Genomic DNA, 15,095 nt, shown 5'->3' on the forward strand with positions numbered 1-15,095 from the left:
TCTGCCCCTGCTCCCATGGCAGGCTGCAGCGCCGCAGCAGTTCCGTGTCAGCCGGAGCCTGCGTATCGCAGAGCCCGCCACCATTTCATACTCCGTGCTCTCCCAGGAATTCTCCGTGGGCCTGACATCCTGCACGACATGGCTCTGAATCAGGCCCAGTCCCCAGCTCACAGGCCTGGGGTTCCTCTGGGAGCTGCCTATTAACTTTTTCCCCAAGAGTTTGGGGTTTCTATGCTCTCGGTTTGTCAGGCCTCTCCCCAGGCCCAGCTGCAGGCTGTGCAGTGAGGGAAGGAGAGTCTGTCCCAGCCTGACCTTGTCTGTCTCTGTATCTGTCCACGGCCTTCCTCTCTCCCCACTAGGGGCATCCCAAGCCACCAATCGGGAGAACATCCAGAAGGCCATCAGTCGCCTTGATGAAGACCTCACCACCCTGGGCCAAATGAGCAAGCTCTCTGAGAGCCTCGGTTTCCCCCACCAGGTCTGTGCTCTCTACCCAAGGCTGGGGAGCCAGGGGGTGGGAGGCTTCTCACCCTATCTCAGAGATAGACAGCCCTGACATTTGCCTGGGGGAAGAGACGTTCCTTTCCCTCATCTGAAGGCAAAAATTGCAGCCTCCCTGCATATGGGGGAAGTAACATGTTCCAGGTCTGAGGGTGGAGACATAGCTGCATCCCCATCCGAGGGTGACAGAGGGCCCATCCCCCATCTGTCAAAGGAATCCAGGCCACCTCTTGGTCTGAGGGAGGAGACAATCCCACTTGCTGTCTGAGGAGAGAGGCAGGTCTCCACATATTCTCAAGGGCAGGCGCAGGCTGTGGTGAGATGCTGGGGCCTGAAGCCTGGGCCCTCTTCCCCACAGAGCCTGGACGATGCACTGCGGGACCTCTCAGCTGCCATGCACCGGGACCTGTCAGAGAAGCAGGCACTGTGCTACGCGCTTTCCTTCCCGCCAACCAAGCTGGAGCTGTGCACCACTCGGCCTGAGGGCACCGACTCCTACATCTTTGAGTTCCCTCACCCTGATGCCCGCCTTGGTTTTGAACAGGCCTTTGATGAGGCCAAGAGGAAGCTGGGTAAGCCAAGGCACATGCTGGCCCTCTCCTCCTAGAGCCTCCAGGAAGGAGGCCAGAAGCATTTCACAGCTGTCTGTGACTTCAGGAGCCAGAACCACAGTGCCCTGTGCTCCAGCTCCACCTGGTGGGGAGGGGGGCTTCTGCAGTGAAACATCAGACTAAATAATAGCTGTGGCCTCCCTGACAGGGAGGGGATTCCATGGCTAGGGTCTCACTGTCTGCTGGACCTGCCCCATAGTGGGCACCAATAGCCAGGACCCTCCATACCCTCCCTACACATACTCTGAGCAGGGCTAGATCAGGGAAAGCTATTGATCATGGTTCATGGCTTAGAAGATCCATAGAAACCTCTGGGTCTAACCCCAAGACAATACACATGGGAAAAGATTGAGGCCAGGAGTGACTGCCTTATTCTAGTGTGGCTTGGATCAGGCCTCCCCCTAGAGAGACCCTGAGGGGCAGGGGAGGAAGGGGAATGGGGCAGGGGCAGGACCAGGGTGAGATGGATACTGTGCTAAGCAGGGTCGGTCTGTCCATCCATCTCCACTGCAGCATCCAGCAAAAGTTGTCTAGACCCTGAGTTCCTGAAGGCCATCCCCATCATGAAAACCCGCAGTGGCATGCAGGTATGTCTGCATCTGGGTCATGTGGGTGCACGTTTTCAAAGCCAGCAGGTGTTCATGAATTTTTATTTTGTGTATGACATTGTGTACATACCTTGAACATTACTATTGCTCCTTATGTCTTGGAAAATTCAGCTCTCTGTACGTGTGTGGGTGCTATATATGTATTACATGTATACATGTATATGGGTATGCTTCGTGCATATGAACAAAGGCTATATAAATGACGGGAAGTTGCTTCATTTATGTGCTTGTATGAGGTTGCATACATATGTACAGAGGTTACCAGCATCACATTTTTTCTATGCATGTATCCATGATTATATCCAGGGATATGTGTGTGTACATGTAGGCATGATGCCCGTATCCCATAGGCATGAGTACATTTGATGTGTAGAGGGTCACATGGGCAAGGCACGGTGGCTTACGTCTGTAATTCCAGTACTTTGTGAGGCCAAGTTAGGAGGATCACATGAACCCAAAAGTTCAAGACCAGACTAGGCAAGACCCTATCTCTACAAAAAATTTAAAAGTTATCCACGTTTAGTGGTGCGCCCCTGTGGTCCCAGTTACTCAGGAGGCTGAGGTGGGAGGATTGCTTGCGCCCTGGAGGTCAAAGCTGCAGTGAGTCATGAACCTACCACTGCACTCCAGCCTGGGAGACAGAGCAGAAACCAAAAACCTATCGCAAAAAAAAAAAAAGGGTCCTGTGCCACGTGTATGTGTACGCGTGTGTAGAGGGGTGTATAGGGCATCCATACACATCCATGCAGGCCTGCCTCCCTCCATTCTGCCCGGGTTTCCCAGGAGTGGGGAATGCTGGCAGCAGTTCTGCCATTCACCTTCTCCTGTCCATTGGCGCCTCCTGCAGTTCTCCTGCGCGGCTCCCACCCTGAACAGCTGCCCGGAGCCCTCGCCTGAAGTGTGGGTCTGCAACAGCGACGGCTACGTGGGTCAGGTGTGCCTGCTGAGCCTGCGCGCCGAGCCGGACGTGGAGGCCTGCATCGCCGTCTGTTCCGCCCGCATCCTCTGCATTGGGGCGGTGCCCGGGCTGCAGCGTCGCTGCCACCGGTGAGGCCTGGGCGGCGGGATGGGCTGCACCGCGGGCCTGGGAGACCCAACCCCTGTCATAGCACACGCTGAGGTCGCCCCGGCGTGGTTGTGGGCGGGGCCTGGTGAGTGTGGGCGGGGTTGGTGGGCGTGTCCGCTAGCGGGGCCCTGTCTGGCTCGCAGCTGCTCTCATACTCACTCTCTTTTCTCGCAGGGAGCCTCCTCCGTCGCTGAGGAGTCCTCTAGAGACGGCACCGGAGCCCGCCGGGCCGGAGCTGGACGTCGAGGCCGCCGCGGACGAGGAAGCCGCGACGCTCGCGGAGCCTGGGCCACAGCCCTGCCTTCACATCTCCATTGCAGGCTCGGGCTTGGAGATGACGCCGGGCCTCGCCGAGGGTGACCACCGCCCAGAGCTGGTGCCCTTTGACAGTGACTCTGACGATGAGTCTTCGCCCAGCCCCTCGGGGACGCTGCAGAGCCAGGCCAGCCGGTCCACCATCTCCTCCAGCTTTGGCAGTGAGCTTTGGCTATCTCCTCCAACTTGGCGCTGGCAGGCAGGGGTGGACTCCTCAGAGAAGGGGGTGAGGAGGGATCAGTGTAGGGCAAAGGCATGGCGTCAGACCTCAGGATGTTAGCACACAGAGCAATGAGGGCAGGGGATGTGACACCAAGGATCCAGAGGACAGTGAGACAGTCAGGCGGGATCATGAAGACCCTGGAGCACTCAGCTAAGGAAGATGGGGTGAGGACCCACAGTGTGGCCACTGGGTCCAAGGGGGCCAGACGAGATCAAAGATTCTGTAGTGCTGAGCTGTCGGTGAGCAGAGCAGCAGGCTGGAGCAGATGCAGAGGCCTCGAGGATGGGGAGGAACATCTTTGAGAGGCCCTCTGGAGGGGCATGGCCAGGAGGGATGCATGGCCTAGAAAGATACCAGGTCCCAAGCCTGGCAGAGGGGGATGGAGCCAGAGACCTTTGTCTCCCTCAGATGAGGAGACCCCGAGTTCCAAGGAGGCCACAGCAGAGACCACCAGCTCAGAGGAGGAGCAGGAGCCAGGCTTCCTGCCACTGTCTGGCTCCTTTGGGCCTGGCGGTCCCTGCAGCACCAGCCCAATGGATGGGAGAGCCCTTCGCCGCTCCAGCCGCGGCTCCTTCACCCGGGGCAGCCTTGAGGACCTGCTGAGTGTTGACCCTGAGGCCTACCAGAGCTCCGTGTGGCTGGGCACTGAGGATGGCTGGTAGGGACAGGGGAGGGACTAGGGATCCAGTGCCAGAACTCTGAGCTCCCTGCTCTGGAAATCATGTGGTCCCCTGGAGCTGAGGCAGGAGGGCTTTGGGTCACACCTCAGGGGTACTGCTAACCAGGGATGTCGGTGGGTCTGACAATCCCAGGGAGGCTGTGGGACCTCTGTACCTCGGGCAGGCACCCAGCATTGAAGACATGGTGCTGTGGGCAAAGAGGTGGAGGGATGACTCCAGGGGCTGGTGTGCCCCAAGCATTTGTCCCAGGTGCACACCCCGATCCACAGTGTCCACGTGTACCAGTCCTCCGACAGCATCCGTGACCGCAGGAACAGCATGAAGCTCCAGCACGCAGCCTCTGTGACCTGCATCTTGTAAGGCCCCAGGGTGGCCCTTCCTGTCTAGACTGTCCTCGGCCACACGTGCAGGCCTCCTTCTGTTCACCTGGGCCCCCTGCTCTACTGTCCCTCCTCTCTGTGGAGGCTTTGGAAGCCAGAGGCCTGGCCCTAGGCTAGCTATGCCTCTTACACACTGTGTGAGCTCGGGAAAGTCACTCCCTTTTCTTAGCCTCAGGCAACCCCCACCTGGAGAACAATAGGTGGGAAGAGGTGGCCTCTTGGGAGCCATACCCATTCTATCTGTGGTTCCCCTGGTCTTGGGTAACCCACTTTGGCTGCCTGAACTCCCTTCTTCCTTCCTCTTTTCCCTACCCAGGTATCTGAATAACCAGGTGTTTGTGTCTCTGGCCAATGGAGACCTTGTGGTTTACCAAAGGGAAGCAGGTGAGTATCTGCTCTCCCCCACACCCTGCCCCTATCCCCTTACTAGTATTGGGGCTGTCTCCTGGAGATATGGCTGTGGGCAACTCCCAGGCCCTCTCTGGGCCTTGGTGTCCTTGGTTATAAAGGGGAATGCTAACATCTCATTTCAGGGGAGACTGAGGCTCAAATTTAGAACTGGAGTGAATTTCCTGTTTTCTTTACCCCACTCCAGGCCATTTCTGGGACCCCCAGAACTTCAAATCAGTGACCTTGGGCGCCCAGGGGAGCCCCATCACCAAGATGGTGTCTGTGGGTGGGCGGCTGTGGTGTGGCTGCCAGAACCGAGTCCTTGTCCTGAGTCCTGACACGCTGCAGCTGGAGGTAGCAGGGGGTGGGGGGATGGAATTGGTACCGTGGGATGAGCTGGGTCTGTGTGAGAGGGAGACGGAGACCATGGTGGGGGCATAAGCAGCATCCAGCAGAGGGCTAGGGCCTTCCTCTGACCACAGAGTGACACTGGCCAGTCCCTGTCCTCCTTCGATCCTCATTTCTTCTCTAGCTGATGAGGAATACAGTAAGTGTCCCATATATATTAGGAATCTTATTCATCCTCCTGCCCACTCTATCTCTCAACTCAGGTTTTAGGGTCCTTTGGGGATAGGACAGGAGTCCTTCCTGATGTCAACATCCATTAGCATTAGACTCTGGCATTTAGTGCTGCACATGTCACTTGCACACATGTCAGAAGTATCCAGGGGCAACGGGTTCCCTTAATTTCCCTCTCACTTATTCCATTGTTGGCTGGGCAGGAGTCCAAAGCCCTGGGTTCAGGTCCTAGCTCTGTGACTGACTTGCTGTGTGACCTTTCCCTTCTAGGCTTCAGCTTCCCCACCTGTCCAGGGGGAGGCCAGTGACTGATTTTAAAATCCTTTAAGCATTGAAGTTCTCTGATCCTTAAATCACTCAAGTTTAATGGGGAAAGAGCACCTCCATTGTAATTCCTGAGAATTAAGTTGGGAGGCGCTGGTGAAACCAAGCTTTGAAAGGTTAATCAGACCAAGGACCAAACGCTAGTGTGAGTTGTGAGGGATGGACACTGGCGAAGCTCCAGGCTAGGGTGGGCCAAGGGAGGCAGGCCTGCCAGTGACCCATCTTCTCCCTGCCTTCCCTAGCACACGTTTTACGTGGGTCAGGATTCAAGCCGCAGCGTGGCTTGCATGGTGGACTCCAGCCTGGGTGTGTGGGTGACGTTGAAAGGTAGCGCCCACGTGTGTCTCTACCATCCAGACACCTTTGAGCAGCTGGCAGAAGTAGACGTTACCCCTCCTGTGCACAGGATGCTGGCAGGTACTGAGCTCAAACTACCACAGCACCCTCCTTGGAGCCTTTCTGCCCGATCGTAGAGGAGGCTGAGGCTGAGCCAGGGCCCGAATTTGGCCCCAGCTGTGGTCTGTCTCCCACCCCAGGCTCGGATGCCATCATCCGGCAGCACAAGGCTGCCTGTCTGCGAATCACAGCGCTGCTGGTGTGTGAGGAGCTGCTGTGGGTGGGCACCAGTGCTGGTGTTGTCCTCACCATGCCCACCTCGCCCAGTACTGTCAGCTGCCCACGGGCGCCACTCAGCCCCACAGGCCTTGGCCAGGGACACACCGGCCACGTCCGCTTCTTGGCCACAGTCCAGCTGCCAGATGGCTTCAACCTGCTCTGCCCAACCCCACCACCTCCCCCAGACACAGGTGGGTCAGTGCCTCATACCCCAAGCCAGGGATCATGGACGTTTGGTTTAGGACTTCCCATTATCCTGCCAGAAGAGCTTTTGAGAAGGAGAAAAAATGTCACATAGAGCTGGAGGTGGCATATATGACAGGAAATAGGTCATGGAAGTCCCCAAATGAAATCTAGGATAGTGTATATGTGTGTGTCTGTGTGTGTGTATTTGTGTGCGCACCTGCATGTGTTGTGTGTATATAAAGGTCTGGCCAGAGAAATGTCATGGGAGACAGGGAGGGAACTGTAACCTAAGAGGTAGAATATGTCACAAATAGAATATGTATATAGGAAATACATCCTGTTGTATATATTTCCTATATACACCAGGAAATAGCACAGGACTAGAAATGATATATAGGGCAGGAAGTGGAATCAGAAAGTGATGCACAGAGCAGGAAATAGAAATAGCAACAGAAAACAACATAGAATGGCACTAGCACAGAAAATGGACTGAGAATTAGAAAGTGAAACAGCAGGGCACCAGGCGCGGTGGCTCACACCTTTGGGAGGACGAGATGGGAGGATTGCTTGAGCCCAGGAGTTCAAGATCAGCCTGGGCAACATGGTGAGACACCATCTCTACAAAAAATAGAAAAAAACAGCCAGGTGTGGTGGCACACACCTGTGGTTCCAGCTGCTCAGGAGGCTGAGCCCAGGGAAGTCGAGGCTACAGTGAGCAGAGATTGCGCCGCTGCACTCCAGCCTGGGTGACAGAGTGATACCCTGTCTCAAAAAAATAAAAATAAAAATATGGCCAGGCGTGGTGGCTGACACCTGTAATCCCAGCACTTTGAGAAGTTGAAGGGGGTGGATCATCTGAGGTCAGGAGTTCGAGACCAGCCTGGCCAACATGGTGAAACCCCATCTCTATTAAAACTACAAAAACTAGCTGAGTGTGGTGGCGGGTGCCTATAATCCCAGCTACTCGGGAGGCTGAGGCAGTGAGGCAGAGGTTGCAGTGAGCCAAGAGTATGCCATTACACTCCAACCTGGGCGACAAGAGCGAAATTCCGTCTCAAAAAAAAAGTGAAACATCAGGAAATGAGGTACATCAGGAGGTCACAACCAGAAAAGTTTTGCTTTGGCAGGACAAGAAATGATATTCCCAAGAGGAAGTGGCCATGGAAGTCAGGAAGCAGTAAAGCCTCGGGTCAGGAGTTGTCTGGGTTCGCAGAAGATTTAAGCTACCTGGGAAAGGGCTGTTGGAAGTAGGAGGCTTATTTAATGCAAGGACATTGCATGCAGTAATCAAGAGAGAAAGTGGCGTCTTACAGGGCACTTACATTGTAAAAAGAAAAAAATCAAAAGTGGTGTCACCTTGGGAAGTTACGTCACTCCTGACTAGAGATTACAGATAGGACATAAGAAGTCTGGCTGCCAAGAAGCGGGCATTCTTTCTAAATAACTTCCTAGCTAACAGAAGGTGGGATTCCCCCATAGGAAGTGTGCACATCTTCCTTCCTATCTTCTGGGGTATGGGAATTCAGGCCCCGATGGGACAGTGAAGCCTCCATTCGCCCCCAGGCTGACAGATCCTCCCCTCTGCCCCAGGCCCCGAGAAGCTGCCGTCACTGGAGCACCGGGACTCCCCTCGGCACCGAGGCCCCGCCTCGGCCAGGCCTAAAATGCTGGTTATCAGTGGAGGTGATGGCTATGAGGACTTCCGACTCAGCAGTGGGGGCGGCAGCAGCAGTGAGACTGTGGGCCGAGACGACAGCACAAACCACCTCCTCCTGTGGAGGGTGTGACCCTGTCTGCTGTGGCCCAGGACTCGCTCGCCCACCTGCCCTCGGCCTGCTTGCCTCTTCCTAGCCCACACGCAAAGACTTTGACCAGGAGTGTCCGGCCAGGGGCACACATGTGTCTGCGTGGGCTCTGCCTCGTCTTCACAGAAGCATTCCTGATAGAACACCCACTGACCAGCCAGGCCATGGCTTCTCCCAACCCTCTGGCTGCCTCCGTGCTCCCAGTCATGATCTGGTGGGGGACATGTGGGCTGACCAGGACCTCTGACCCTGGAGCTTCTACCAAAGACACAGCCGGGTCTGGACCCCATGGGGCTGGGGAGGGCCATGTGCAATATTTGGAGGGTTTTCTAGAGGGCAGCAGGAAGGCTGGGGAATTCCCCATGTACAGTATTTATGTTCCTTTTTAGATGTGTACCTTCCCAAGCACTTATTTATGCAGTGACCTGGCGACCTGGGGTGGGGGTGACTTGAGGAAATGACATGAGGAAAAGAAACCTATTCCTGCCCTGGGGACAACCCTGGGACTCTAACCAGGCCTTCCTGGAGAAACCCATGCGCCCCTGAGCCCCATTCCATTCATACAGGCACATGTACGCACACTGCATGTCCAAGGCGCTAAGCATTGCCCGTTGACATAAACTTTCCAGGGCCCGCCTGATTGGGTTGCCCTCTAGATCAAGATGCTGACTATTAGGGGGCAGTGATTGCCATCTGGGGACCTGCCAGGCTTTGTCATTTCCCAGTTTGTTGGTGGTGCCTTTAGTGGTTCCCTCATTTGGGAACACTGATGGGGCCTTGGACAGGGCTTTCTCTCAGGTAGGAGAAATGGGCCCGTGATCTCCTCACAGTCGCCCCCAGTCCTTGGCCCTGCTTCCCTGTGTCTCATGCACTGGCACATACGGTCACCTTGGAGGGCAGACCTAGGAGCCCCTCACTCTGACCACTGAATCCATCTCCACACCCCTCCTGCCAAGGGAAGCCCCTTCAGGAAAGACCCCCCAAAGCTGAAGGGCTGAATGTAGCCTCTTCAATAGAGAAGGCTTCCACTTGAGAGCAGCCTCTGCCTGACCCCCTGGAATGCAGGGAGCCACTCTGACCCTCAGCCCCCTCGCTTCTTCAGCTAAAACTCCAAAGGTTTGGTTTCAGATGGGGTTTGTTTTGTTCTGTTTGGTTTTGGTTTTCTTTGGGGTGGGTGGGTCATTGTGTTCTTAGATTATGTTTCTCTTGCTACCAAACAGTCATGTATTAACTCTCTTTGGATGATGAAGTTTAAAGAGTCAATAAATAGAAACACCAGATGACTGCATTGGTGGCCACAGTGGCCTCCTGTCAGCAACCTCAGGGCTCAGTCTCCCTGGCCACATGGGCCTTCCGACGTCCACACACTTGAGAAGAAGAGAGGCCTTGGAGACCCAGAAGAGTGCTGGACGGCGAGGTTGCCACGATTTGCTGTGTTACCCTGGGCAAGTGTCTGGGCTGCAGTTTCCTCATCAGGAAAATAAAGGGGTTGTACTAGTCCAGTGCTTTGTAACCAGGGTTACATGGTAGAATCCTTGCAGATGACATGTAAACGTGGAAACATGATACATAAATTATTTACGTATTAATCAAGAGCTTCTGAGTCAGTGGGCCTGGACGGAGCTTGGGAATCTGAAGCTCCAGATAAAGAGCCAGGCCTCCCGTTGAGTCTGTCTACAGCTCCTCCAGGAAACAATGTTCTCCAGCAAAGCCTCACAGCTGGAGAACCCTGATGAAGGCCAAGGCCCTGCTCCAACCCTCTGAAGGCTATGGAGCAGGGGTAGAATCCAAGTCTGTCTGATTTGTGGTCTGAAGAGGTCTGTCATTAAATCAGACACAAGAACACATAGGCCCAGCAACATGGGGCCATGCTGTGCAAGGACAAAGAGCCCTCCACACCAGAGTGCACCTGCAGAACTCGTGGCCATCACTAGAAAAGAGTACATCATGCCTCAGCTCTGCCACATGCATGAACATTTCCAGCCTAAATGACTGACTTTTGAGTCAGTCCCTGAAGGGGCATGCAAGCTCATGCTCTGCAAACTGGCAGCACACCTTTCAGGGGTCTGCTGGGTCCTCAACACCACAGGACGGACATGGACCATCTCCCTGCAGCATCATTTTACTGGGGCTATCTGGGGAGGAAGGGATTGTATTAATAAGCACAGATATATTATGGAGTAGGAGGCATCATTCATGTGGAATTTATAACGAAACAAAGCATTAGAAGGAACACAGGCTTTGAAGCTGGACAGACCTTGTTTGAGATCTTAACTTTGCCACTAACTAGCTATGTGCCTTTGGGCAAGTTGTATCCCCTCTGAGCCTCCATTTCCTCACCTGTGAAATGAGGCTAATGATCCCTTCCTGCACAGGACTGCTGCTTGGCATGCACAGGTCTTTGGATTGCAAGTAAGAGATTCATTGTGCCTGTGAACTAGAAGAGTGCTTATTAGTGAAGACGTGAACTGGCAGCAAGGAGCTGTCGTCACAGGGCATAGTGGTCCAGACATCAGAGCTGCATCTTAGGACATCTGGCCTCTCCACTTGAGTCGCCAGTGCCTCCCACACTGCCACTCAGTTGCTGTTCCACTGCTTTCCAGCTTCTCCTACCTCAGGGGCTCTGCCTCCTCCACTCAGAGTCCCCTGGGCAGACTTCAGTTTTAGCACAAGATACCCAAGGCCAGATCCTCACCACTTCCCCCACTCAAGTGCCTCAGTAAGAATGGGCTTGGCCCAGCCCACTGTTACTTAGAGGGCCACATTCCAGGGCACTGGCCAGCCTGTGGACAGCCCAGACCCCATCAGCTGTGGGCAGGGAGGCCCTGGAATGAGTGTCAGACCCCAGGCTCCCGGCCCAGGGGAGGCTCCTGGAAGGATTAGCTCCTCCGAAGCAGTGGTTCTCAGCCTGGGATGTGCATTATAATCATGAGGGCCCAGGCCAATCCCAAACCAACTAAATCTGAACTCTGAGGCTGGGACCCAGGTGTCTATATGTTTTTTAGAAACCTTTAGTTGAAATACAACATTTCTACAAAAAAGGACATAAATCATGAGTGTGCAGCGTGATGGGTATTCATAAAGTGAACACACCTAGGTCAAGGAACAGAAAATCTCATCACCCCAGAAGCTCCCCTTAGACCTCCTTCTTGTCTGCCCTTCAAGGGTAACCACCACCCCGGCTTCTGACACCATGATCTAGCTTCACCAGCCGAGGTAGAGAACTACTGCTTTAAAGCGTATGAGTATGGTTAGCCACTGGAGTGGGGGAAAGTGGGGCTTGGGTTTGATGTTAAGAGGGAACACCAGCCAGGCCAACATGGAGAAACCCCATCTCTACAAAAAATACAAAAGTTAGCCAGGCGTGGTGGCATGCATCTGTGGTCATAGCTACTTGGGGGGCTAGGGCAGAGAATTGCTTTAATCCCGGAAGCCAAGGTTGCAGTGAGCCGAGATTACACCATAGCACTCCAGCCTGGGTGACAGAGAATGACTCTGTCTCAAAAAAAAAAAAAAAAAAGGAATAGCTCAAACCAAGGCAAGGAGGGGTAGAGGAGCCTGGTGCAGGCCTAGGTGGATGGGGGAAGAGGAAAAGGCAGGGGAGGCTAGATTGGGAGCTCCGTGAGCGTGGGATTTTGTTCTTTGCTCCATCCCCAGGCCTGCCACAGTGCGTGACACACAGTAGATGCTCAGTAAATATTTGTTGAATTAAATCTGGAGAATTCAGGTGAGAATCAACTGTAGGTCTTGAATAAACCCGGCTTCCACTTAGTGTTTGCTGCAAGCCAGGAGCATGGATCATCTCGAATCCTCACAATGGTCCTGGGAGGTTGGTACCATTATTACCCTCCTTGTCAGATGAGGAAACTGAGATTCAGAGAGGTTAGATGCCTTCCTCAAGGTCACCTGCCTACTAACTGATAGAATCTGGAATCTGTCTGCTCAGGTCTCTGTATCTCATGGAAGAGGATGGCCAGCCGCCTGGTGTGGCTGCAGGACGGGAGAGACAGCCTGAGCACCCAGAGCCACACATAGTCACTCCTGAGGCTGGACTAATGTTCCTTAGACCAGCCCTGGGAAGAGGATCCAGACCCCAGATGAGTGAGGAGAGTCAAAGCCAGAGGCCATCTCCTCTTCAAGGGAGTTCTCTAGGTGGTCCCTTGGGTTAGGGACAAGGGGCAGGATTTAGCTAGACCATCTACCTTATGGAAAAGATGAGGCACAGAGAGGGACAGGGACATACCTGAGGTCACACAGAAAGGCAGCATTGAGGCTGGGGGTAGCTGGGGAGGAGAGCCCAGGCAGGAAGGTTTCCTGTGGTCAGAAAAGCCAGGAAATGACCCTTAAAGCCAGGGGAGGCAGAAGGCTAAATGAGCTGGCCTCCAGGGGCCCTGTCACACACCTCAAACCAGCCTCAGCACTGGGCTGGTCCAGAGGGCTTGGAGGGAGCAAGTCTGGCTAAGGCCTTACCTTAAACCATCTGGGCAGGGCCTGGGGAGGGGATGGGGGACCCCAGGGCCTGAACTCAAGCTCCAGCCTGGCCTCTCTGCACTGTGTGATGTCAGGCAAGTGTCTGTCCCTCCATGGACCTGGATGACCTCTGTGAGCCCTTCACATCTTCTGCATGCCTGCCAAACACCAAGTCTGTGTCCCCACAGACCTTAAGCCACAGGCCAGGTTGCAGGAAGCGGCAAGGGAAGTCTATTTTAGGCCCGATTGTAGCCAGTAAGGAGTCCTGCCTGGCAAAGGCAAGTCAGCCGGCATCCCAAGCTGGGTCAGAGGTAGTTTGATGGGCTGGACTCGGGAGGGAGATAGTGAGCAAGCATCAGGGTAAACTGGGCAGAGTCCCTGCTGCCCAGGACAAACACTCCACCAAGGGAAGGGAGAGAAGAGGGAGCTTCTGAGCCCAGCGGCCTGGAAGAAGCTGGTGCCCCCAATATGAGGTCTCAGCAGATCCTCATTACATGCTTGGATGGGCAAGTTCTCAGAGAGGTGAAGTCACTTGCCTAAGGTCACACAGCCTGGCAATGGCAGACGTGGGACTTAAGCACTATGTGACACCAAAGCGTATATTCTTCCATTTTCCCCTAGATTTTCTTTCTCCAGGCTCCTTAACCTCAGATGCTTCAGCAAGCCACCTGCCTCCCTGGGCCTGGCTCATACTCCCTAGCTCTTGACCTGCTCATATTCTGGGCCCAGAGGGTAACTGGACTGCAAGTCTCACCCTGACAGTCCCCAGGGTCCCCACCAGCCCCATCGTCTGCAGTTCATGGCTCTGGGTTCCTCTCTCAGACTCACCATGGGACCAGGAAGACCCCACACCTGCCTCCCTAAGCACCAGTCAGGTGGGCAATAGAACCTGGGATGGGTGGAACTGAGAGTGCTGGGCCTCCCGTGAGGGGGCCAGTGAGGCAGTCACCAAAGACTTGACACCTCCACCCCAGTGGGATTCCAGACCCAGGCCGGGGTCTGGACCTAAATGCAGGTTGAACCTGGTCCTGAGACCCAGATAGCCCCAGCTCAGCTTCTGGCCTGGCCCCAGGCTGAGCCCCATCCTGGCCTCCTAGCCTCAGTTTCTCCTCAGATTGAGCCCACCCTCCCCTGGAGTTAAGACACAAACACAGGACAGCAGCCCACCTTCTTAGGGTTAGGACTTGGCCTGCTGGTGGTTAGCCTAGGGTAGAGCATTGAATTTATTTTTATTTTTATTTTTTTTTTGAGATGGAGTCTCGCTCTGTCGCCCAGACGGGAGTGCAGTGGCACAATCTTGGCTCACTGCAGCCTCTGCCTCCCGGGTTCAAGTGGTTCTCCTGCCTCAGCCTCCTGAATAGGTAGGATTACAGGCGCCCACCAGCGCATCTGGTTAATTTTTTTTTCTTTGTATTTTTAGTAGAGACAGGGTTTCACCATGTTAGCCAGGCTGGTTTCGAACTCCTGACCTCAGGTGATCCTCCCACTTCGGCCTCTCCAAGTGCTGGGATTACAGGCGTGAGCCACTGCGCCTGGCCTGGAGCATTGAAATTTAAGTCTGAGCCTCCCATTCCTCCAGGCTTGTACTGTATGTACTTCCTTTTGGAATTCCAGCACAGCCAGCAAGTAGAGTGGCACCCACTACCTTTGGTCCATGACCCCAAGGCAGTCATCTACTCAGACCCCCTATATACAGCCACACTGTGGTGGCTCTGATCCTGTGACCCAGGATCCCCACCCCAGACAGGGCCTGGCTGGGGCATGGCGCCTGTGCCCCTGCCTCCAGATCCCCATCACAGCTCATCCCAGTTTACTGGGACCTTGTGTTGTGTACCCACAATGAGGTGCACACATCCTCTGGGCCCACTTGCCCAGCTGTGGACCATGTGAAGTTCAACAAGATGGTCTCTGAGGTCCCTGAGCTCAGGGATTCCAATGCTGACTCCATGGGTTCAGTCGAGATGCCAGGATTTTAGAAAACCTGTGATTCTGACAGTCCTTTGTTCTCAAGCCTGTGGTTCTCCAAGCTCCATAAAAAGCAAGTCTAAATCTTTCCTGTGGCTTCCACAACTCCTTCCGTGTCTACTCACTGTGGAGCAACCCAGATGCTGGTAGACTCTCAGGGAGGGGCTCACGTCACAGCGGTTTCAGAGTCAGAGCTGCCTGCAGGAGAAGCTGGCCCATCCACCCAGCAGTAAATAATAATTAAGCTACCTCCTAACCTGGGGGTTGCAGGGGCGAGAAGTGTTTGGGCTGTGGCCCCAGGAGATCTACCCTATGGAGCTGCTGCCAGGGCAGCCAGGTAGCCCCCTCCCACAGAGAACTAAAATGACCTTCAGGCA

At 54.6% G+C, this 15,095-nt stretch overlaps 1 protein-coding gene across 4 annotated transcripts in view; it reads left to right on the top strand.

Annotated features, from left to right (window-relative positions):
• ARHGEF17 (Rho guanine nucleotide exchange factor 17) overlaps positions 1-9,872 on the top strand; it is a 61,032-nt gene extending 51,160 nt beyond the window's left edge. For 3 of the 4 annotated variants that reach the window (XM_008020094.3, XM_073019293.1, XM_008020093.3), the window contains 12 exons: positions 360-478; positions 860-1,073; positions 1,626-1,699; positions 2,568-2,767; positions 2,961-3,262; positions 3,733-3,982; positions 4,274-4,360; positions 4,701-4,768; positions 4,980-5,128; positions 5,920-6,094; positions 6,214-6,483; positions 8,069-9,872. In XM_008020094.3, coding sequence (XP_008018285.3) covers positions 360-478; positions 860-1,073; positions 1,626-1,699; positions 2,568-2,767; positions 2,961-3,262; positions 3,733-3,982; positions 4,274-4,360; positions 4,701-4,768; positions 4,980-5,128; positions 5,920-6,094; positions 6,214-6,483; positions 8,069-8,265 — 2,105 coding nt within the window. In that variant the 3' untranslated portion in view covers positions 8,266-9,872. The remainder of the gene's footprint in view (positions 1-359; positions 479-859; positions 1,074-1,625; positions 1,700-2,567; positions 2,768-2,960; positions 3,263-3,732; positions 3,983-4,273; positions 4,361-4,700; positions 4,769-4,979; positions 5,129-5,919; positions 6,095-6,213; positions 6,484-8,068) is intronic. The other variant, XM_008020095.3, reaches the window with a different exon arrangement.
• Positions 9,873-15,095: the final 5,223 nt, after the last annotated feature.

This window comes from Chlorocebus sabaeus, chromosome 1, assembly GCF_047675955.1.
Source record: "Chlorocebus sabaeus isolate Y175 chromosome 1, mChlSab1.0.hap1, whole genome shotgun sequence".
Taxonomy (NCBI): Eukaryota; Metazoa; Chordata; class Mammalia; order Primates; family Cercopithecidae; genus Chlorocebus; species Chlorocebus sabaeus.